Source organism: Myotis nattereri (assembly GCF_964212035.1).
Source record: "Myotis nattereri genome assembly, chromosome: 1".
NCBI lineage: Eukaryota > Metazoa > Chordata > Mammalia > Chiroptera > Vespertilionidae > Myotis > Myotis nattereri.
Window position 1 is genome coordinate 36,996,615 of NC_138075.1, and position 25,398 is coordinate 37,022,012.

The 25,398-nt window shown below is 38.6% G+C and overlaps 2 protein-coding genes across 2 annotated transcripts in view; one reads left to right on the plus strand and one right to left on the minus strand.

The window, feature by feature from the left end:
• Positions 1-327: 327 nt before the first annotated feature.
• AP5M1 (adaptor related protein complex 5 subunit mu 1) lies at positions 328-23,354 on the minus strand. The gene is made up of 10 exons (XM_081113827.1): positions 22,991-23,354; positions 18,223-18,868; positions 12,038-12,265; positions 10,577-10,716; positions 9,572-9,657; positions 9,360-9,478; positions 6,160-6,256; positions 3,922-4,000; positions 2,010-2,060; positions 328-1,895 (listed from the first exon to the last, which is right to left on the minus strand). Exons 1-9 carry the CDS (start codon positions 23,062-23,064, stop codon positions 2,033-2,035), a joined length of 1,497 nt encoding a protein of 498 aa, XP_080969953.1. The 5' UTR covers positions 23,065-23,354; the 3' UTR covers positions 328-1,895; positions 2,010-2,032.
• Positions 22,867-25,398, plus strand: part of EXOC5 (exocyst complex component 5) — a 42,484-nt gene continuing 39,952 nt past the window's right edge. Inside the window, exon 1 of the mRNA XM_081113814.1 lies at positions 22,867-23,754. Within this exon, the coding sequence (XP_080969940.1) occupies positions 23,728-23,754 (27 nt within the window). The 5' untranslated portion in view covers positions 22,867-23,727. The remainder of the gene's footprint in view (positions 23,755-25,398) is intronic.

Here is a 25,398-nt window from a genome sequence, read left to right on the forward strand (position 1 = left end):
TGAACGCAATTATTCTTATGATGGGAACGTAAGTTGTTTTCCTCAAGAAAGGACAAAGTTAACAAATAAAGCCTTGAAATCAGAAGTCTTAAGATGAATACTTGTGTATTACATGTTTCCGCAATTGGATTTACCACATAGCATGACCTTTTAAATGGGAGGAGGGTGAGAAGAAACCATGCAATTTAATAAAACTGAAGCATTTTTTCAACCTAAATTGTAGTGACTGCTTTGATTTTTGGGCTATCTCAGGGTCAACGAGTATATTCTCTAGTACATGAAACAAAACTAGAAGATATGCTTAGAATGTAGTCTTTCTTCTTTTTTCAAAGCCTATGTTTCCTAAAAATCATTGTTAGACAAAGCAAAAAAGAAATGTTTGTTCTATTACGTAAGAAATAAACTTCATTTGGTATTCAATTGACTTTCTAACTTAGCAGACAGGACTTTACATCTTCAAATACTGAAAATAAATTGCATTCTTGGCCCTTGCTTTAAAAGGTTAGAGAGAATAAACGCACACCCTGGTAGTGTTCTAGTGATCTCCCTAATCTCAGTTGCACTTTGTCAGAACGAGGTAACTGGTAGTTAAGTGAAATACCCTAGATCAAAGGGGGATTAATCACCAACTGAATCCTTGCTGAATAAACCTGTCATTCAAGAAAATTATTTCCACTGAACTTAGCAGAGGATTGAAGGTATTTGCATAACAGGGACCAACGTACTTCAGCCAGGTTAAAAGGTTCAGAATTTATCCTATGTTTAGCTTTTTGCCTCCTTTTCCTTTCAGCAGCGTGGTACAATGGTTTCTAATCTGATAATACAGCCAACTATCTAAATGATGTCAGAACAGGAAAGTATTGCAAAGTTTGGATGAGGGATGGATCAATTTCACTTTCAGTAACTCCTAAATCTGATTTGTTGGAATTTAAGATGTAATCCTAAAAAAGTCCCTTAAACCTGAGGACTGTTTATTAACATCCTTTTCCTGACCTTTGTCTTAGAAACAACCGTTCTGCTGTGGCAGCAGTCCCTGCAGAGGCTCTGGATGCAAACTCGACCTCCCTCCCTCCCAGGGGTGGTATAGAAGTCTATGAATGGCTATGAAGTGGTTTGAAATACTATAATAAAAAAAAGGAGAATATTAGCTGTTGTTATGTACAAAATTGTGTTCCGAGAGACCTTAAATTATACAATACATAAAATCACAATTTCAACTCAAATACTTGGTTGGTGTAAAACAGAATTTTATAAGGCAGACTAATGTTTAATCAAGAAAACATTTTTAAACAAATAATTCTCTTAAGAATTTCTGACAGGGCTATTTACTTCAAACCTGATATTTAAATCAATTATTTTAAGAAAGTTAAAAAATGCCCACCTCTGTAAGGGCTTAAAAAAGTTTAAAAAATATTGTTTAGAAAAGAAGGATTTCACCAAAATCATGAACCATTTTTTCTGGAGCACATTTTCAGAAATTTAACACTTTTTGTACCATTTGGATCTACTGAAGAATAATCACCCATATGATAGATAACAGATTTCATAATCATATTTTGCACTAAAAAGGAATTTAGCAATTTTGCATCTAGAGTAGGTCTGACACCATCCAAATCTTTGGAAATAGGTGCTCATATTCACTGCAAACGCAAAGCATCTTCCAAGTTAAAAAATGCAAAGAATAGTTATCAAAGAAAATGAATAAAATCCATAGTGAGATAATTTTTTAGAAAATGATTGAAGTTTTAACCCAAGAAAGGACTCTTAAGAGTGTCTTATAGCTTAGAATAAGAACATGTCAATCACGATTAAGCTTCTGGATCGGAATCCCTTTGAAATGCAGCTGTTTCTTCTTTAATTGTGGCAGCAGAGTCTGAAGAAAAGAAAGGTCCAGCCTTAAAGATGAGTAAGGAATACAAAATAGCTCAGGATTAGTTGTGGAGTTCAAAGGTCGCTAATTACACTAAGGAGTTCCCAGACACAGGGAAAACATTAAACAGGTCACCTACCAAACGGGAAGCAGACTTTGTCTTCAGAAATTATTCCGAAGTGACAGGTTTCTAGACAAAATCAAAAGCATCACAATGTGTCCAGCTGATCTCAACGGGAAGAAAACAAGAGCTGGTTTTAGTTTTGTAGCATTATGTTAGAATGGAATGGCAACAGATGGCCTTAGGTTGCCCATGGCCCCACACTTTTCCAGTCCGCCCTAGATTTTCCTCAAGTTTCTAGAAATGTCAAACCAGATTCACTGGTTTTCTGATTGCTTACAGTTTTCCCGAGGGGATTATTATACTGAATCTCTGCCTATTCACTAGATAAACGCCTCATGCCTATTTTAGTATACTTTGCTGAACATTTATACAATCAAGATGTTCAAATGGCTCCATTAATATTAACATAAATTAAATATAAGCTTTCCTTGAGTTAAAGAGGGATCAAATGACTAAAGGGGAGTCTTTTTTTTATTCTTTCAAAAGGAAGGTTTCTACTACTATGATTAAGCTAGACTAATAAGTTAAAGTTCTGATCAGGCAGTTATTCTATTTCCTGTGTTACTAGGATAATTTTGAACAGAGAACATTATGCCACAATAATGCCTTGCAAAAAATAAGAGTTTATAATGAGTAGGATTGACCTTAATTAAAAAATCACATTTCAAATCCTAAATTTATATGCAATATCCCTTCAAACTATCACAATTCCCTTTCAAGGAGTTAGCAGCTTTTGCTAAGTTTTTCCTGAAGAGACTCCTTAAAAAATAGAAACTAAGATATAATTTAATTGAATACTAATCTGTAATGTGTATTTTTTCATAACACTTCTAATTCTGTTCCATGAAAAGAAACTTGACATGGATTAAGATTTGAGGATCTTGAGATTTTATCTTTTCTTGAATGGTCACTTAAAATCCAACTTGACAATGAACTGCTTGGAAAACAGAACGAGACATATAATTGTCAAGACAGGTAAAGAATAAAGAGTATGACTAGATGATTCCTGAGGAAACTAAGATAATGCTAATAAGAGAGTGACAATGACAAATTTAAAGAAAATATGCTATATGAATTTTTACCTGAATTTATTCATTAGTGAATAATAAAATATGAAAAAGGCAATATAATACCTAAATTTATCTTTAAAAATTTGGCTGCACACATTAAGTGATCACAAAACACCATGCTCATCTTCTGAAGATATACCACCCCTCTTACTATTCTTATTGACACCCTAAAGCAAATTGTTATTGTGGCAGATAATAAGCTTACCTGAAAAGTAACTCCAGAACAGAGATAAACACCGTAACTAGAATTATGCAGATTCGTTATAAGCCAATTGGGTAGTTCTGATGAAGAACAGTTTACCAGTTAAAGAATTTTGCTTTGTTTTCATTGGCTGTTTTTTTTTTTTTCCTCTCAAGAGATTTACAGTTGTTTCTAATGTGGTCTCTGGCATTCTGTAACAACACAATGTACTAGCTAGAAGCTTGGTACTCAGGTTCGGAACACCAATTCATCAAGAGTGGCTGCTTGCAGGTCTGAACTGAAGAGGAACCTGAGCCTGTATCCAGGAAGCTCAGTGGAGTAAAAGGGCGGCAATCGATTAGCCATGTCTGCCGTAGGTACAGGAAGGAACATGTGGCAGGGGAACTCAGGACTAGAATCACTACTGGTTTATGCTCTGAATCATAGTTGAGAAAAATCAAAGAATAACAAAATTGGAGACATTAGTCTTGAAAGTGTTTTTTTTTTGCCAAACTATGTCAGACTAAAAACATCAAACAAGAGCATTTTTATAATTAAATCATTTAATGTTTTCTCATTCATGAGTTATATGCATACACATTAAAAATAAAAGACTATGATTTAATTTAGGCTATGTTACTATTGTATAAGCCTTATTTAAAGATGAGATAATTACAGTAATAATGATCCATATGTTACTGGAGCAGGAGCTTTAGAATTCCAGATGTAATAGTCAGAAGAAATTAGTTTCCGGTCTGAAAAATAAAAGAAATAAATGATCAATGTTAATAAATTGTATTAACAAAAATTCAGTAAGAGACATATTTTAAAGTTGTGGAATACAATTATTTAAAGGAAGGCAATACTTTGAAATATCCATTTTAATTTGACTTTTTCAAGGCATTATTATAACTCTTACCATTTCAAAAATTTGGTTTCACTAAAACATTTAAATAATCCATGTTTAAGTTTATTTTTGTCAAATTTATGCCAAAATCGGCCATTTCCCCTCCTCACATTTTCCCTAAATTTTGTTTCTATGGATCATTACTTCAAGCACAAAAACAGTAAAAAAATTTACATTGGTTTCCCTTTTATAACCTCTTTACCAAGGTCCTGATTTTGACCTTGCAATTATTCTCTACCCATTGAAAGTTTCAGAGATAGAACTTTCTAAAAAGTTTTTAAAAGATTGCTTCAGTGGTTTCTCTTTTTTTTTAAATTTTATTATTTTTTTTATTGCTTAAAGTATTACAAAGAGTATTACATATGTCTCCTCCCCCCACCCCCCTGATATTCCCCCGGTCCCCCCTCCCCACCAGTGGCTTGTGTCCATTGGTTGTGCTTACAATGCATGCATACAAGTCCTTCGGTTGATCTCTTACCCCACCTCTCGGCTTCAGTGGTTTCTCATAGTTCTGATCAAATCTAAGCTTTTTGCTTTAATAGCTTTATAACTTTGGACAAATGACAGCTCTTTTTGAAGTAACGTTTTTTGCTATGTAAAATTAAGATAATGTTCATTTGGAGCTAGACACCTGTAAATTCTTATCACATACATCACTAAATATCTAATTCTGCCTTTTCTACCTTTCTTCTTCATGCCCGTCTTCACAGTGAAAAGGATATAGTTAGCATATATTACCCTGTCTTTCTATTTATTTATTTTTTCCCAGTTCGGGAACTTAGTGACACTGAGAGGCAACATAGCATATTGGGTAAGCGGCCAGGCTTCAGAGCTAGACTATGTGGGCTTGATTCCTAGATCTGCCATTTACTAGTTATGTGACTCTAATCTCTGTTCCGTCAACATCCTCCTCTGTAAAATGGAAATAACATATAATAGGATTATATAAAAATCAATGAGTTAACACATAAAATACTTAGAATTGTTCCTGGCATACAATAAGCAATACATGTTAGCCCTTATTATTATTATTATTATTATTATTTTTATATCTTATTGATTTTTTACAGAGAGGAAGGGAGAGGGACAGAGAGCTAGAAACATTGATGAGAGAGAAACATCAATCAGCTACCTTCTGCACACTCCCCACTGGGGATGTGCCCGCAACCAAGGTACATGCCCTTGACCGGAATCGAACCTGGGACCCTTGAGTCCGCAGGCCAACACTCTATCCATTGAGCCAAACCGGAGAGGGAAACCCTTATTATTTAAGTTAACATTTTGCATTCTGTATTCCATAGATACATTCTAAAATATTGGTCTGTTTGAATTTAGACGAAACCACTGGTTTGTCCAAACTGACATAACTATATTATGCCTTCACACACACACACACACAGACACACACACACATACACCATTATGAAGACCATTCTACATATAATCATCTCTTTAAAAAACTGCCCCCAAAAAATGGTGCAGGAGAAAACAGGAAAAACCTTAAGAAGGTAAAGAATATGACATTCTAATTACATTACACAGAACTTATTATTGTCCTTAACAAGTAATTGCTTAGAATCCTGAAGTAAATAATACTATTATTTCCATTTTACAGATGCGGAAACTAAAACTTTGAAAAGTTAACTTGCCTAAAATTACACAGATAACAAACTGTCTGAGCTAGACTTACACCCTTGTCTGTGCAACATCAAAGCCCCTATGAATAACCCCTGAATAAAAGTGCATATTATAAACAGAGCAAAATAAATCCAATTTTAAAGTCCATCTCTACACCAATTCTTGCCCATCCAGATAATTTCATAAACAGAAGAAGGCAGAGGACAATATAAAGTACACAAACTCTTACACAGAATAGGATCAGGCCAGAATTTTATAAATTGGGATTATCCCCTGATCTTTTTCAGTTACATTTTACTTTTACCTTAGGTAATAACTGTATAACATCATTTTAATTCCCTCAAGTTAGTATGAATCTATACAACTTACGTGTGCTTATTTTTGGTTTTCCTGATGCAAAAACTTGAACTGAATGCTGATCCGTGTAACACCCAGTAAGTGTGTAATCTAAGATCCTAAAATGAAGCTAGACAAAGAAGAAAAATGTTACCAAATTGAGGTGATTCTTTGGTAAAAATAAAAGATCACATTATTTTCCTTGACGCAATTTTGGGAATTCACAAAGTTCACAAATTTTAAATTACAAATATTGAAGCTGAATATTGTGTGTGTGTGTGTGTGTGTGTGCATATGTATAAATATACACACACCATTTCCCCTTTGCATTAGGGTCATTTCCTTGTAAGGCTGGCATCATGAAGTCCTTCACATATACCGGGCACTTCACTAATATGAACTCTGATCCTTACTGCAAGGTATCCTTATTGTATAAATGAGAGAACTGAAGTTCAGAGATGAAAGCAATTAGAATCGCAGTATGTAAGTAGCGGAGCTGGCACTTGAACTCAGACCTGACTGATTACCAAGCTAATGCTCCTTCCCCTATGGTGTCTGGTGTTCTGGATATTCTCTTCTACCTCTAAGGCTATGTGGTTGTGATATATTTAGATCATAATTCTTCTACAGGCAGAAACATAGATGTTCTACCAAACCACAAAAATACAATTACGAAAAGAAAAACACCAGCTTATTCTGGGGTTCAGAAGAAATGAGATGCTCTACTTAATTTTCCAGAAAAATGAACTTTATCTTTTATATAACTAAACTTAGAAATCACCCCTTCTCTCACCTGTAAAACCTTTCTAAAATGTAATCCATAGGTCTCGGATTTAATTGATAATATTGTGTCATCAGTATAAATGCCAATTATTTTGTGGGATTCTAACAGCAAGGGCCATTAGTACCTTCTCTGAAAGCATAGCCCTGGGTGCCTGAGTCACAATGATATTCACATTAACCATGAAGGTTCTATATCTTACATAGCTCCAGTCCCCTCGGTTCTCTTCATCTTTGCTGCTAAAGTTCATGATTTTGCAATACCCTGATAACATTTTTTATACTTTTTCTTTCTTCTATCTCTCCCTTCTTTGCAAATTTCTCCCACTTCCTAACTTTCTCATTTTGATTACAAAACTAACTGATCACTTGCATAGAATGTAATTTCCAGATCTTTGCAATGTCTTTCCTGTTGCAACTCAAATTATCTCAACAATAAAGGGCTTTTAATTGCTTGTTTAGCATAATTCTGGATGCTGAAAGTTATATGACATGGTTGATTTCCAAAAAGCTAGATATTATAAAAATAAGTCTATTTAGTGAACACAAATATGTAGTACATGCTTTCAATAAACTACATCTGGTTAGGTGATGGAAATGAATAGAAAAGTCATTAATCCCTACCTCTGAAAGACATACAATGTAGTAACCAACATCCCCATTTTTTCTGAAAAATATCTGGAAGCAGAAATATTTATAATAATCCTTGAAACAAAGCTTGTGGACATAGTTGAAATTAAGACAGAAGAAATAAATGTCACAAGTGTACTTCTGACTTCAGAAGTACTAATGCTTTTATGTATGGATTTCAATCTCTCTTCTTTGATACTATTCTATTTAGATTTTGCTGTTACTTTTGATCACCTCTCCAATTTCCTTCATTGGTTCTTCCGAATCTTTCTCCTTATTTTCTCGCTCTCTTTTTTAAAAAATCTTATTTCCGCCGAAACCGGTTTGGCTCAGTGGATAGAGCGTTGGCCTGCGGACTGAGGGTTCCCAGGTTCGATTCCGGTCAAGGGCATGTACCTGGGCTGCAGGCACATCCCCAGTGGGAGATGTGCAGGAGGCGGCTGATCGATGTTTCTAACTCTCTATCTCTCTCCCTTCCTCTCTGTAAAATAATCAATAAAATATATTCAAAAAAAAAATCTTATTTCCACTGACTCGACTATTTCTTTTCCGTGGATAACTCCTAAATCCTATATATAGTTGAGCTCCCTCCTGAGAATCCTGCTCCAAGTTTTTAGCTACCTTCTGAACACTTACACTGGGATACATTGCTATGACCAGCAACATTCATGATATGAAGCCCGCTCCCTCTCAACTTTCTCCACATCAGTATTTTCTTCTAACTACTATATTGATCCATTTATCAAATATTTATTGTGGCAGGTATTGGACTAGATGTTGGTAGTAAAACAATGAATGAATGAGACTCACATGGACTCCACTCTCTTGGAGCCTCAAGTCTTGTTTAAATTACATACGTTTTTAATAATACCATCTTTGACTTTCAAGTACTTACTGTCTCTATATTTAATTAGTGACCAAGGCTTTATATTTATTACAACTCCTACAGCAGTCTCTTCCTTTTATTCTCATCCTTTCTCTTTCTGTGACACTACAGGAGCTCAGCATCATTAACTTACACCTTTCATCTCGAATACTAACAGAGCTAAAAAATAGTTTGTCTATGGTTATTTTTTTCTCTCACCTTCTTCACATACATTCCAGCTTAATCTTTATAGAGTATCACTTTCTGAAAGACCACTCACTCCCCTACTCAAAAAAATTATAACATTTTCTAATAAATGAATAAAAATTAGATTGAAACCCTCTACAATCCACACCTAAACCATGTATCCAGCCTTATGTGCTACTATTGTTCCTGGCACTGGTTCCTAAGCGTGCTTTGTTATCCTTCAATCTTCTATGTTATCTCTTTAATTCATACAAATGTTAGTCTTCATGGCTTCACATTCATGCTTATCTGGGCCTCAGAGTTTTGCTTAAATTCCATTTCTACTGCAATGCTTTCCTTGACCACATTGGTCAGAAGTGCTCACTTTGTCTTTGAAATACCAAAAGCAGTTAGCACTGATCAATTGTTGACATGGATTATTGAAAATAACTCTAGGGGAAAAGGACTACATTTTACATTTTTGGTATACAAATTTCACATGTGATAATGATAGCTGGGCAGAAATAGATTAAGGTGAGGTGTTTAGGTCATACTTACCTGCTTCAACTTAAAAGTTTTACAGTATTAAGTGAAATAGAAAGTTACTAACACTAAACAAAAATAATCTCACAAAAATAAAAAAGGAACAGCACAGACAAAAAAACCCAGAGTTTTAAAAAACTACTAGAAAACATTAAAAATCAATTAGGTATATGTAATTTAGAAACAAAGGAAAGGTTTCTAAGGGAGTGAGTTATACAAATATATTTACCTTTAAATATGCTGTACCCCCAATGCAAATGTGGTCAAATGGCTGCTTCTCATGGCTCTTGGCTCCAAAAGTTACAGTTCCAGAAAGATTAATTTCCATTGATTTTGGGAACTTCTGTCCTAAAAACAAAAATTTACTAATCAAATAGCCTAAATTAAGTAGATTCTAAAGCAAATGAATGAAAAATAATCAATAAACAAAACCTGGCTCACCAATAATCCAGATCAATAAGCTTTTCTCTCGAAATACTTCGAGCTGGCCAAAACTAACTTTGTATTCCACATGTGTGATTGGACCTCTTTAAAAAAGGACACAATACAAAAAAAAAAAAAAGTCACAGATAGAACAATTTTAAGAAATCTAAGTCACATCTTGCTACTGTTACTTAATAGAAGGGAAGCATAAAAGCATTTCTATATTCAAGTTGGCAGAATAGAGTAGAACAAATAATATTATATCTCAAAAAATGCCAGAAGCACAATAAACATTTTGGTGATGACATATATTTCATTATTAATTCTAAAGATAAATATAAAATCATATAGAATATATTACTAGTCACATAGATTGACATAACATTAAAACTATAATTTTAATATACATTTAGATACACTTTGCAAAGAACTATGCTGCAGAACAAGTTTAAAAGTAGAATGATGAGGAAGTACAGTTGACCCTTAATTAACACAGGTCCCTACACAGTTCAAACCTGTGGTGTCCACAGGTCAACCTTTTCAATCTATACTTGGGAATCCGCAGGTGTGGAGGGTCAAGTGTAGATAAGTTTTTGAGGAGCCAAAAGTTATACATGGGTTTTCCACTGTGCAAGGTTGGTGGCCCAACCCTCAACTGTATATGAGTCAACTGTAATCTTATGATATGATTGATTTAATTCACCAGATAGTTGATAGCAAGGCATGACTTATATAGAGTAGAGAGAAATTGCTAGAAATAAAGCCAGGAGTGAAACAATCTCGGAGAAAGCTATGCTGGCTTATGTTTATATTTATTAGCATGTTTAACCAGAAAAATAAAGACACATTTAAAGGTAGAGATTATTTCTATCACTATGTTTTGGTTCAGAATCAGTATTCATTTGAATAGTATTAAAAAAATCTTATAAGTAAGGTTAAAAACAAAGACAGGTAATTCCCTGTAGGGCAGTGGAAATGTACTAGGAAGGCAGAAATCATGGCATCATGTTATTTTATTCCTACCTATTGTAAAATGGTATATGAGCTTCACAGAATTCAAAATTATTTTTCACACTTTCATGAAGTTTTAAATTAACTGTTATTTTTAGTTGTACTTCTTCCTCTTTCATTTGATAAAAGCCTAAAATTGGTGGGACAGGAACCTGGAAATAAACATATACAAACTTTTACATAATTGTCAGGTTAATGGGTCTAAAATATCAATGGCAATTGAGAAAAAAGTCTTGCAGTAATATATTCATTATTTAAAGATACATCTTTAATGACTAATGGGTTACTCCACATTGCTTGGATAATAATAGATGATGAAGCTACATTCATTGTAAAGGCAAAGATTCTTCCATCTCTTTTTGTTTCCAGAGATGAGAAAGGTGCCTGACAAAGGCGTGCAATTCATTTTTACATTCTTTTTCCTACTCTTGCTTACCCAGGTTCCCCTCTTTCGGGTTCTCTATGACCTGCCATTTAGGACAGGCAGTGACACTCTGCCCACATTTCCTGTTGCCCCATTTGTATACTGTGACACCCCACCTCACATCCAGCTCAGCAGTAGCTTACTAAATTGGTTATCAATAATTGATTGAAAGTGAGAGAATCTGTAAGCTGGGGTGAGCCCATCAATATTTCTAGTACATCTGAAGAAATAGGAAGGACCTACTTTTACAGTACACATTCTAGTACTGGAGGACATATGCAAGCTGAGAAAGCTAGGTGGGAGAGGAGACTGAGAAGCAGAGATGCACAGTGTAGACCTTGAGCATAGAGTGCTTTTAATTTTAATTTCTGATTCTAGTTTCAGTAAAGCCTGGGTCTACTTCCTATCCTTGAATGACAATGAGATTGCCTCTTGACTTCTCAAAGTAAATTCAGTTTACTTAAGCTAGCTTGAGTAGGCTTTTTTAAACCACTGATTCACAATTACAAGAAACAAATGGTAAAGTAGGTTTTGGAGTGTGGAAAATTTGGGTTCAAATCTAAGCTCTGCTACTTATCAGTTATATGACCTTGTACAAGCCATTGAACTTCTCTGAGACTCTCCTCTTCTGTAAAAGTGGCGATAAAAATACAAGGGTTTTGAAAGTGTTAGAGAACATACATGTAAAGTGCCTAGGACAATGTCTGACACAGCAGTTTTTCAATAAGCAATAAACAGCTACTAATAATATTATATATTTGTAACCACAGCTGCCTAGGATTAAAGGCATTTTTACATGTTCATGGTTCAAACCATAATTATACCAAGGTCTTCCCTATGACCATAAACTCCTTATTTGGGAACATTAAAAAAAATTCCATGACTTTGAAAACATTAAGTGCTGTTACAGACACCAGAAATAAGAAACATTTTATTCAAAGAACTGAATCTTCATTTTCATTCATCTGGTAAATAACTCATGAAAAGTTCTCCTTTGGACCAAATGTATGAATGATCTGCAAAGTCTCAACTTTTTCAAGGTTGTTTACCTGGGAAGTGTAGTAGCACAAGTTGAATGATTCTAAAGGTGGAGTGAATGGAAATTTGTAAGGTCCACTAAATGCAGAATCATCCATTGCATCAATGCTACTAGAAGTCAGAATGGCAGAGTCAAGAGAAGTCACACAAGGATGGACTAGAATATCCTGAAGTGGAGATCCATTGGTGGGGAGACTCAAGCTGATGGTAACATTTGGCATGATTCCTTCTAAATCACACTGTAATACAAAAGGAAAATTATTACCAAGATCTTAGAAGCAAACATCTTCTGGGCAAGGCTTTTCAGAATTTATCTGAGTCATTTTCCACAACATACTTACTTTTCTCTTAAGACATTGTTCTCTGTGCTGTCTGTTCTCCTTAATAGTGTTATCATGCTCTCAGACACCCAAGCCAGAGACTAGGAAAACCTTCCTGGAATCCTCTGCTTACATTTTCAACCCTTAAAAAGCTACATTAAACCCAGTGACTTCTCTCCATTCTTGTTGCAAACACATTGGTATAGGACCTTGCATTTTTGGTCATAGTCTTCTAAATGTATTTAGATTTGTTTTCCTCTAATCAATCCACCCTCCATTAGTGTCGTTATCTTAATGAAACATAATTTTAATTATACTGTATCCATGCTCAAAACCTTTCAGTAGTTGCCTCTCCGTTTTGTATTACTTTGAAAGCCTTTCATTGTTTGGCTCCCACCTACATCTTCAATCATTTTCTACCCTGCAACTAATGCTGTAGACATGACGAATTCTTGAATTTCCTTGAATAAGTCATAATATCCTATACCTCCATGCTTTTTATGTGCTATTCCCTCCAGCTACCATCTTTTCTCTTTGTAACCTCAGTTCATGTGATGCTTTGTGTGAGGCCTTACATTCTGTATTGTCAGCTCCACAGCCGACCTCTGCAATATAGAGAAGCCCAGGATCTTTTTTCCTGTGTGTTATTGGTTAGTTTGCCAATGAGAGGTGATGAGAGGCTTGGAAGGTAGAGGGGAAAGGGAAGTCAGTATTCTAGGAAGGTCGTGGAAGCTAGATTCGACAGCTTCACAGACCTGTTTTCTTCACCTCCTTAGTGTCTAGCACACTGCTATGCACATGAGACACCAAAAAAAAAAAAATGTTTGCTGAATGGATATAGTTTTCTAATTATGGAGCCTACGTTTGTTTTCCATTTTAATCTGAAATATTTCACCTTTTTCGTTTTATCTATTGATTGACATATATATATAAATTCAAGAATATATGTGCGATAAATGTAAGTACTTAGAGACTAGGCAGGCATATAAACAGCACCACGCATAACTACTGTCTTATAAAGGCCTTTCAGTGACAGTTACAATAATATCAATCACATTTGAAAATAAAAATGCCATATACTCTCACTATAAAACTGAAAAATATTTTAGTGTTTTAACTTCTACACCATGTCATTTCATCTCCATATATAAATTAGCAAGAAAAAAGGTTTTGTTTTTTGACAGATATTTATAAAATAACAAAATATGCAAATATTAATAGCAAATACTATTATAATTTTAAAGCAGTCAATTTATATTTCTTTAATTAGCTTCTAACATTCTTACAGGGATCAAGAAAACGCAGCCATTATGGAAACCACCAACAAATTATCTGCTTCCTAAGCATTTAAAATACCAGATCACCAGTCATTTACTATAGAATGAGGACATCCATTTTAGAAGAAATTTATGTACTACCCTTTAAACCAATCTGGCATATGTAAATGTGGACTTTTAACTAGAAATTATAAAACAGAAGGGCCTAGGAACTTGATTTTAAAAATAAAAAAAAAATTTAAGAATTAAGATTTTTCCAAAGACATGGAAAATTAGCGGTAAAGTGGGGGCTAGAACTTTAGTCTACTGGTTTTTGGTTATCTACTAGTACAGTGGGGCTTTGACTTACAAGTGTCCCGACTAACGAGTTTTTTGAGATACGAGCTCTCTCTCGGCCGATTTTTTGCTTTGAGTTGCGAGCTAAAATTCGGGTTACAAGCCAGCTTCGGATACCCCACTGCTAGTTGGCGCAGCAAATGTCACAGTGAACGCCACAACATCAGCCCAGCATCACGTGTCTCACTCGTTCACTTTATGATTTGACATACGAGTAATTTGAGTTACGAGCTCCATCACGGAAGGAATTAAACTCGTAAGTCAAGGCCCCACTGTACTAAGATAAAATGAGGATAATTACTTCCATTTACAACAGGCTTCACAATAAAACTTTGTATACTAAGCTTCTGAAGTACTTAAAAAATGTTTGGCTAACAGATATACTATTTACATACAAGTTTAAAGAAACATTTAATATGTGGGTTAAAGTAGAGCCCTACTCTTTTTACTTTTAGAAGAAAGTTTTTTGAAGAAGAAAGTTTTCCATAACTTGTATCAGACAAAAAAATAGAAATTGACCCAAAATTCCAATACACAATAAACTAGGGTCAGCTTATTAATGAGCTGAGACATTTAAACACCATAATATTAATTAGTAGTAAATTATATGTAACACTAGAGGCCCAATGCACAAAATTCATGCAAGGGGCTCTGCCCTCGCAGCCCGTTTCATCTGGAAGGTCATCCAGAAGGTCATCTGGACAGTTGTTCTGCTGTTTGGTCTAATTAGTATATTAGCTCTTTATTATATAGGACTAGAGGCCCGGTGCATGAAATTTGTGCCACCATGTTGTGTCAGCTGGGGTGGGGGTGTGCTCTAAGCTGCGAGGCCACTCGGAGCAGGCCCCCGGTCGCTGCATTGTATCTGCTGGGGTGGGGGCAGGCGCTCCTATGTGTTGTGTCTCCGCTCCGGCCCGCCCCCAGCCCCAGCCTCTCCGTGTGTTGTGTCTCCACTCTGGCCCGCCCCCAACCCCAGCCTCCCCACGGCCGCTGGGGTGAGGGCGGCACACAGTCCCCTCCCGCCCATCTGTGCACGCAGCTCCTCCTGAGCGGTCATGATGCTTGACTAATTAGCATATTCCCTATTTAATAGAGAGATTCCCTATTTATTGTCACAGAAATATAAGAAAAAAGACTTCAACTGTGTTAAGACTTACAAATAACATAACCCACGAACACCTCAACATTGGAGCTATTTATACTTCTGATAAACTTAATAACTGCTATGTATTTTTGATCATGATGGAAGTGAGTTTAAACACATATATTCATAAATCACTTTAAGGTTAAAAGGAAAAAGGAAGACCCAATTTGTCCCAGGACCGTTCTACTTCTCTATTCTTAAAATCTACTTTTATCTATAGGATTTGTACATAACCATTCAATATTAGGTTTGATATATAAAAAAGTTTATATTCGTAAGTACAGAGAATAAAGGAAAATAGAAAAATAAAGGTATCTGAGAATATTAATATCCACTTGTAAAAATTGTACTTGGAGGCTTTTATTTTAGATCATTATTCAACATGGTACTGATCACTGCTATCTATTATTATTTCTGTTGACTTTTCCTACTTTCTAACCAGAGAACCCCCATATTTACTCATTGACTTGTTTAAATAAATCAAGAGCCTTTCAAAATAGCTTTAGATATTAAATTCAAAGTTTGTAAATTTCACCCCTTCTAGGGAAAATGGTAAACAGATATGGTGGTTTTAAAATATTTTCACAAATTATTTGACTCTTTTTAAAAGGTGAAGCCTAATTCCAGTCCCCTTGAATGCAGACCAGATTTAGTGACCTGTTACTAAACAACCGAAAATGGTGGAAGTGAAGCTATCTAACCTCTCAGCTTTGGTAATAAAAAATATAGCTTCTACTTGTGCCCTGTGTCTGTCTCTTGTCTAATCATTTGATCTACAGAAAACTAGTCACTAAGTTGTGAGGACATTCTTAAGCACCATGTTGAAAAGTCCACATGGACAGGAACTAAGACCTCCCACCATTAACCAGTCATGTGAGTGAGCTACCTTGCAAGTAGGTCTTCCAGCCCCAATCAAACCTTCAAGTGACTACTGCTCCACCTGAAATCTAGACTGTAATCTCATGAGAGACTCACACCAGAAGTTCCAACTAAGTTGCTCCTGAAATCCTGATCCACAGAAATGATAATAAATGTTCTTTGTTGGGACAATGGGGCAATTCATTACTGTAGCAAGATATAACTAAGTAAGGAATGCAAAAAGATAATTTTACCAAATATGATATGAATTTAACATCTATGTATGATAAAAAATCAACAATCTATAATCATCCTATCTAATAAAAGAGAAACATGGTAATTAGCGTACGACCGCTACCCTTCCCATTGGCTAATCAGGGCAATATGCAAATTAACTGTCAGCCAAGATGGCGGCTGGCAACCAGGCAGCTTAAAGCGAACATGAGGCTTGCTTGCTTCAGTGACGGAGGACTCCAACGTTCCCCGCCTGCTGCTGCCGGCCTCTGAGCTGCGACTTTAAGCAACTATGTTACAAATATAGAAGCTAAACAAAACCCCAGAAACCTGCTTTAGTCCACCGGGCTTCAGCCAGCAGGATCGCAACATTGTTTCAAATACAGAAGGTAAACAAAGGCCAGAAACCTGCTTTCAGCAGCGGAGGCCTAAGAGCTGGAGCCAAGCCTCAAAGCTAAAGCTGGCCCAGAATAAAAAAAAAAGAAAAAAAGGAGCGGTTGGGAGCTTCAGTCACCCACCAGCCTGAAAACAGCCCTCAGCCCCCCCAGACTGGCCAGGCACCCCAGTGGGGACCCCCATCCTGAAGAGTGTGTGACCAGCTGCAAACAGCCATCATCCTCTCACCCAGATTGGCCAGGCATCCCAGTGGGGACCCCCGCCCTGATCCAGGACACCCTTCAGGGCAAACCAGCCGGCCCCACCCGTGCACCAGGCCTCTATCCTATATAGTAAAAGGGTAATATGCCTCCCAGCACGGGGATCAGCGGAGCTGAGAGGCCTCCCGGCACTGGGATCAGTGTGACAGGGGGCAGCGCCCAAACCCCCTGATCGCCCTGCGGCTGTGTGTGTGACAGGGGGTGGGGCCACAACCTCCCTATCCGCCCTGCTCTGTTCGTGACAGGGGAAGGCGCCCCAACCCCCTCCCTGATCAGCCCTGCTCTGTGCCTGATAGGGGGAGCTCCCCAACCTCCTGATCGCCCTCCGGCTCTGTGTGTGACAGGGTGTGGCGCCCCAATCCCCTGATCGGCCCTGCTCTGTGTGTGAAGGGGTAGAGCCATAACCTCCCCATCGGCCCTGTCCTGAGCGTGAGAGTGGCGGTGCCCCAACCCCCTGATAGGCCCTGCTCTGTGGGTGATAGAGGGCGGCACCCCAACCCCCACCCCACGGGCCCTGCTCTGTGTGTGATGGGGTAGAGCCATAATCTCCCCATTGGCCCTGCCCTGAGTGTGACAGTGGCGGTGCCCCAACCCCTGATCCACCCTGCTCTGTGTGTGACAGGGGGCGGTGCCCCAACTCCCCTATCGGCCCTACTCTGTGCGTGACAGGGGGGAGCTCCCCAACCCCCTGATGGGCCCTGCTCTGTGCGTGACACGGTATGGAGCCCCAATCCCCCTGATGGGCCCTGCTCTGTGTGTGACGGGGCAGCGCCCCAATCCCCTGATTGGCCCTGCTCTGTGCGTGACAGGGGGTGGCACCGCAACCTCCCCATCGACCCTGCTTTGAGTGTGACAGGGGGCGGTGCCCCAACCCCCCAATCGGCCCTACCCTGAGAGTGACTGAGGGTGGCATTGCAACCTCCCAATCCGCCCTGCTCTGTGCATGACAGGGGGCGACGCCCCAACTCCCCAATTGGCCCTGCTCTGAGCCCAACCAGGGGCTGCACCTAGGGATTGGGCCTGCCCTCTGCCACCCGGGAGCAGCGTTATCTCCAGAGGGGTCCCAGACTGCGAGAGGGCACAGGCCGGGCTGAGGGACCCCCCTCCCCTCGAGTGCACAAATTTTTGTGCACTGGGTCTCTAGTCTATAATAATGGCATAATATGCTAATTAGACCGGACAGCCAAATGACTTTCCGGACAAAGCTGGGGCTGCAAGGGCCAAGGGAGCAGCTGCAAGGGCCGAGCCCCTTGCACGAATTTCGTGCATTGGGCCTCTAGTGTCATGTAACAATGTAAACTAAAATTAGTAAATTTTACTTTTCTCTATAGGTGTAAATGGTATAAAACAAGTTCCAGAGAAAAATCTCACCTTGCAAGTGACAGTTCCAACTACTTGCCATGTATCTGCTATATCCTGTTTATCATATTGCATAGATTTTACTTTTTCAGTGATAGAAATAGAAACTTGTGGTTTTCCTTTGTATGTTCCAGGTTTCCAGGCTGGCTGCTTTTGTGGATGAGTCACAGAAGCAAAACTGATACTATCCAATGAATTCTGTAAGTTGGCATCTAGTAAAGTTCCAAATGGGCAAGCCTGTAGAAGCAAGTCAGGCAATTGGCTCAGTTTTGTATTTAGCTCAGTATCAATTTTTTGACTTGAGTAAAGAAAATCCTGTATCCCAAAAAGAAGTTCAAAGCCTTGTGAAATTGCACTAATGCTAATTAGTGCTGGACGAGGGGATAAAGTTTGTTCAACTAGTGGAACACAAGCATATACTATGCCATTCTTCAGAAAAGCAACAACTGGCCAGAGTTCTTCACCTCCTACTTTAAGTCCGTACACAGATGTTTTATTGATGCGAGAACAGCTATCACGACTCTCCATGAAGTCTCTATCTTCATCCAATAATCTAAGTTCGAAGAGTAATGATTTAAGAAAGGGACCATCTTCAGGGATAGGCACATAGCTTGTTCCATTGAAGACTTTGGCTCGTTTTTCAACAGTTGGATACCGTCTGCAGTATGGAAACAAAAACATTAAAAATTATTCTTCCAAGTAAAATAAAAATGGAAGAATCCAAAAACAAAACACAAACTAAAAACTAAAGGTAAATAGGAATAACAAAATACAAAGTAACACATACATACACACCCACGAAAACCATAACCAAAAATAATTTATATTGCTTGTTAAGTTCTGACTGTAGTAACTAACTGTTGCATAGTTGGTATATTATCTCAAATGATAAAGTATCGTTATCTACTACTAAACATAATTTAATATATTTTTTTAAATAGGTAGAGAATATAGTTCTAATCTGAAATTCTAGTTTCTTGGCCATTGAGATTCCCACTTGGTAGGCAAGGAATGTATATACCTGGACACATTTTAGGCGTCAATAAGAACTTTACTTTCTGATACCGTCATAGTAGAGTAGGATCAAAAGAAGTGGTTTGATTTAACCCTCTACAATTTTTAGTTCATTAGTTGAGATGATACAATTACAAGAGGATTGTTCTATTCTATTTAACCTATAGTGAATAACTGGTACCCCAAGTTTTCTTGCCAACCCCTAGAAAAATATATGAGCATTTTACTAATAATGGTTTACCTCTCTGGCCCTTGAAGATAGTATGAGGTAATAAAAAAAATCTGAATAATCCTTTATGATTTGCATGCTTTAGGCTGAATGGTAAGTTACTAATTCATCCCTTTTTGGGGGGAATCAGAATAGAAGGTGCTTTTGTTCATTTATAGAAATGTTAGATCATATTTTCTTAGTTCAAAAAATATGTGCTTTCCCTATTCCTTACCTTCCCACAATCCAAACAAAATCAACCTCTTGGTTATTAACTTCTGTGTAAATTACCTAACTTACCCAAGTCTTTTTTCTTATTAGTAAAATAAAGAGGTGGCTAAAGAACATACCAGTAATTCTCATCAAGGATCAAGAACATACCTTGGCCAAAATAATTTTTTTTCACTAATTGTACTAATAAAACATTGGTGTTTACTAATATTGTTTAAAAAGAAAAACAATGTATTCAAATTTATCAGTGTATTGGTGATCCTTATTCATTTACATTCTGATGCATTTTCTTGGTTGAGAAAGGGAAAGAATCAGTTAGCATTCCAGTAATGTAGTTGTAGGTGGATGCCATTTCTTTCTCCGAGTCTCTGGATAAGAATAGCTGAGAACTTTGGACTAAATTCTACTACTACACATAATTTAATAGTTAATTAAACTATTAGAACAGTATCTTACAATCTAGTTACTTAAAGGATAATCAAAGTTCTTAAATGCAAGAATCTAATGACTGAATGTAAACTAAGAAGTTAATCTGGGACCTTTTACAATGCTTCAATGTATGCTCAATAAATATTTTTGTTGGATGATTCAACTTGCCATTCTGGATTTATTCTAGGCCTTTTCTAAAATAGGACTCACACCTTGAGTGGCCCTACAACTGAGGTCCAATAACAACCTCAGCCAGACTTAACCTGATACTATTACTAGTATCTATCCGGGCAGCAAACTTCTAAAACAGAATCTAAATCAAGTTGCTTTTGTGGGGAAAAAGTAGTTAGACACAGGAAAGATCATTTCTTTTTTTAAGTATTAAATTATGGCCATTATTGTTTGGTATATATGTGGGTAATATGCTAGAGCATATCTGTTTAGCCCTACCACTGGTCCCAACAAGTCAGAAAACTGAAATAATAAAACTTAACTAACTAACTAATTCGGTCAACAATACAGAATAAGTGACAAATGAATTATTTGAACCGAACTTGTTGCTTCCATAAAGATGTTGAAGCGCTCAACCAAACATATCTGAATTTTTCTTCTGAAATATTCTGAGTTCAGCGGAAAAAAATTCTAAAAACAAACATGACTTCTTCAAGGAAGTTATTTTTGTAAGCGGGTAAAAATCTTACCGCTATGAGATATTGAGATAAGCTACAAAGCTACAGTTACAAATACAGTATGGTATTGGTACAATAACAGACAAATAACAGAACTGAGACAGACCAATGGTTATATGGGAAACATAATAAACTATCAAATAGCTCCACAAATCAATGGAGAAAATATGTATTGTTTGGAAGACAATGTTGGAAAACTGGCCCACTGTATAGAGAAAAACAAAATGGGATTCCTATATTAACACCATATCCAAAGATGGAAGATGGATAGATTAAAGATGTAAATTTAACAAATAAAATGATAAAGTTAAGAGAAGATAATGTACAGAGATATCCCGCGAAGTACTATTTTGTTTGCAATAAACAGTGATTTCTGTTTAATCAAGGACAGCATTAAGTTCATTAGCAATAAGTGAAGAGAAAATATCTGTAATAGCTAAAATGATGACATAAGACTATATTTCAAGAATACACAATTAACTCCTGCACATTAACAGAAAAAAAAACAGCAAGTCTCAAAGAAAAAAAATGAACAAAGGATATCCATAGGCAAGTCACAGAAGAGGAAACCGAAAGGGTTAACAATCATGCTACACAGAGAAAATCAAATGAAAATAAAATACTATTGTGGCCAAAACTGATTAGGAAAGAAAGGAGATACAGGAACCCTCACTCACGGCTAGTGAGAGGGTAGACTGGAGAAAGTATTATGAAGAGTCAATCATTTGGCAATATTTAGTCAAATCAGCATAGATATGCCCCATACACATTTTGAGACTATCTACTACAGCACTGTTCTCATGGCAGAGTTGGAGCAACCTGGGATACATCACTCCTGAAGAGGATTGGTAAATATCAAAGGTGTAAACCATGGATTACTACAGAGCAAGTAGAAATAATGATTTAGACCTGCACTGTCCAATATAGTAGCCATTAGCCATATGTGATTAAACATAAAGTTAAACAATATTGAATTCCTCAGTTGCAATAACCACATTTCAAAAGCTGCATGTGGTTAGCATAGATTTAGAACATTTCCCATGTCCATCACTGCAGAAAATTGTATTGAACAGTGCTGCTCTAGATGAATACAAAATAATGCTGAGAAATCTGAATGGGAATGAAGTCGAAGGAACAATGATGTAATTTGAAAAATACACAAACACACAAATACAAAGATAGCAACAAAGATATGTTACCTATGAGGCAAGAAGAATGGCAGAAATAGATACCCAAGAGAATATATAAATAAAACGAAGAGTACTTTGGATAGAACAATGAGGCTGATAAACCACACTAGCGAATATTATTATCACCCTTACCTGAGGTAAAACAACAAAAAGTCTGTATTGGGGGCAAATGGTAAACTCCAACTTGATGCCCTTAGTAACAAAAATTATTTAGGTTGCAAAGCGAGAATTTTTCATGTCCACATTGCCAACGACTTTTCATTTAAAATTACACTCATCTTTATTTGCTTCGATCTCACTCAGCTCTGCTACTTCACTACAGAGCTTTCCTCAGAGAAGAATGAATTTGTTGGCAATACATAAACTGTCAATAGCCACTGAGAATAAAAGGTGAAACAGATTATTCAATTGCCACCCACATTTTATGAATTTATTATATAGTACCCTTCACAGTTATTTTGATACACGTGGCAAATTCCAGAAATAAAACCAGATCAGCTTACACCATCTAAGAGAAAGTGAATACAATGTAATTTGGTCCTTCTTCAATTTTCTTCAACCATTAGGAGTTAAACTATCTGAAATTTTCTAGGAATGAAACATGCTACGATGAAAATAACAGTCTAATACTGCTCAGCAAGGATTTTCCAGAAGAATGAGTTAAAATCTCATTGACTGATTTTTAGTAGTGAAAGAAAAAAATTTAAACACGTGTAGTGCTCAGTAAGTTTCTTTCCTTTCATCTCTGTATCAATACTAAAGCAGGTGCAGTAATTTTAGACGTAGTACTACTAAATAACACTACTAGAAAACACACAATACTTAATATGTGCCAGGCAGCAACTCATTTAATTCTCACAACACGATGAGTTAGTTATTAAAAGACTCATTTAACAGGTGACATAGAGGTTACGTAACTCGCACTAGGTTTCGGATCAGCGATACACTGCATCACAAAACTGTGCTCCATGACCCATTCCTCCGACGGATCATCCCGGAGGATTCAGCCTTGCATTTACCTGGAGAATCTGACCGTGCCACCAAGTGGAGTTCCGGGTTCGTGGCTGATGAGCCACACTGCTCGCTGAGCCATGCTAAGCCGCTAGTCTAGTGCATCAGTGCACCCCGAAGGCCGCCACGGAGGAAGAGCGCAGACCGCCTTTCTCGGATGGGTTCTTAACGGAAGCCCCAGGTTCATGCATCCGAGCTGCCTTCTGCCCCACCACGAACAGGTGCGGCTCAGCAGGGAAGCTAGCGCCTTCAGAAGTGACGAAAGCCTCGGAGTCCGTCCTGGCCAACACAGGCCACAAAAGACTTCTGCGAGCCCGCACCTGGAATCTCGAGAACTTATGCTTCCCCAGCAACCCTAGCACTTGCTTCCTCTACATTCCACTTCCGGGATGGTGGCCCACCAGGATCAAGATTCCTCACTCGCCCAGCGACGCGCCTCTCCGCGGTTCGCCGGCTGCGCGCCCCTCCCGACTGCCGAGCCGGCGCGCGCAGCTCCACTTCCGGCGTCGAGGCGGTGACAATGGGAGCGGCGCGGGCGGCGCCAGGAGGCAGCTGACAGGCGTCTGCGGCTTCGCTTCATGGCCGCTCTCCCGCCCTTCCTGGGCTCGGAGGGGAGCTGGGGAGCCCGTGGCGGCCGGGAGCCGGAGCTGGCGAGCGGAGCGGGAACCTGTGCGCGGCGCCGCTGAGGCGCAGCATGTGAGCGGAGACGGCGTCCAGCACGAGGCGAGCCTCCCAGCCGGCCGGGATGGCTACGACGGCCGAGCTCTTCGAGGTGGGTCCCGGCGGGTCTTCGGGGAGTGGCAGGCCCGGGGTTCAGGCAGCGAGGTAGGCGGACTGAGGAGCAGGTGTCCGCCCGCGGCCCGCGGCAGCCCTCGGAAGAAAGGTGCACAGCGGAGGGGTGGGGTGACGGCTCCGGTGTCGGCGCAGGCGGAGCATGAAATGGGGGCGGGTGGGGTGGGGGTTCGGGTCGGGTGGCGGGCGGGGAGGGGAGCCTGGAGTCCTGAAGCGGGAGAGAGGAAGCCTGGGAGGCCGGCGCGTGGGGAGACGAATGCGGGAGGGATGAGCGGTGGGGAGGCTGGCTCGGGCGCGGAGAGGCGAGTCCGGAGCCCCAGGCTGAGCCGGCCCCTCGCGTCGCTGGGCCCCTCGTGTGATTTTCTCGGGGCCGCCGGCGATCGGAACGCCTCGGGGCTGCCCCTGGTGTGTGATCACCCCGTTAGTGACCGGAAGCGGCGCTCACCTGCCAGCCCGTTCACCCTCACACTGGACAAGGCCGGCCGACGTATTGTTTTAGGATAATAAAGGCCCGTTTGGTCCGCTGGACGGAAGCGGGGCAGAACTGAAAGGAACACTTGAGTGCCCGCCTTCCCGCGGAGACGGCGAGCTCCCCGAGGGGTTCCCTGGCAGTTTCCAGGCTCCAGGACGTAAAGTGTCATTTCGGGAAATCCAGTGTGAGAAGCTGCGCGGTGTGAGATCGCAGGATGGGAAAGTTCTAATGGGACCACAAAACAATGACACGTGAAAAGAACGGATCTCCTTTTGTGAAAGAAATGAAAACAGAGATATGAAGAAAGAGGAAGGAAAGACCCCTTTTGTGTGTGCTTGAGTTTCATGTTGAGAAACAAAGGAAGTAATAAGTGAGAAGACTGCAGTCGGCAATAGAGAATATCTGTCTGAGTGACAATTGGATCCTTTTTCTGCTTAAGATTCAGCAGGTTTTTTGGTGTATTTTTTGTGTGTGTGTTTTTGGCTTAAAGTGTAAATGCCGCAGTGTTTATGACTGGGAACTTTTCACATTTGTTACTGTTCCAGTATTTCGGGTTTCTGTCAGCTTTTGGATAGATAATGCTTTTGAGAGGCATAAGGTGCCATTGTTATAATAAATTGTAATAAAATAATAAGGTGTGAGTGAAGGATTTATAGTTACAAGGAAGAATTTGGAAATGCTAATTGCATTCCTTCAGATTTAAGTGATGAGAGAGAGAGCACATTAACTACTCCAATTCCATCTGTTTATCGATTGACACGGGCAGGGAGATATTCTTTTTGCTACAAGCTTTTACTGTATGTTGTTGGGAAAGGTACTAAAGGAGTTCTGTAGTTCCTTGTTTTATTTCTTTACATCTTATAAAGGTAGAAAACTATGTATGAAGTTGAGATCTTTAATTTACTTAATAAAATACTGGACTCGCTAGCTTTTAATAGAAAAGTTGTTTTGTCATACAGTTCATAAGGCATTAGTCTTTGAGTTAATGAATATTGCTTGACGTTCCTAATTATGTCTCTTTTTTCTTTAAACGTTTGACTATGAGTTCATATAACTTACTTGAAGTGTATTTGATTTCTACTCCTATTGGTGGGAAGGGGAGGAAGTAGAAAAATACATATTTTGCTTTCTAGGGTCCACCATTTAGTAAAG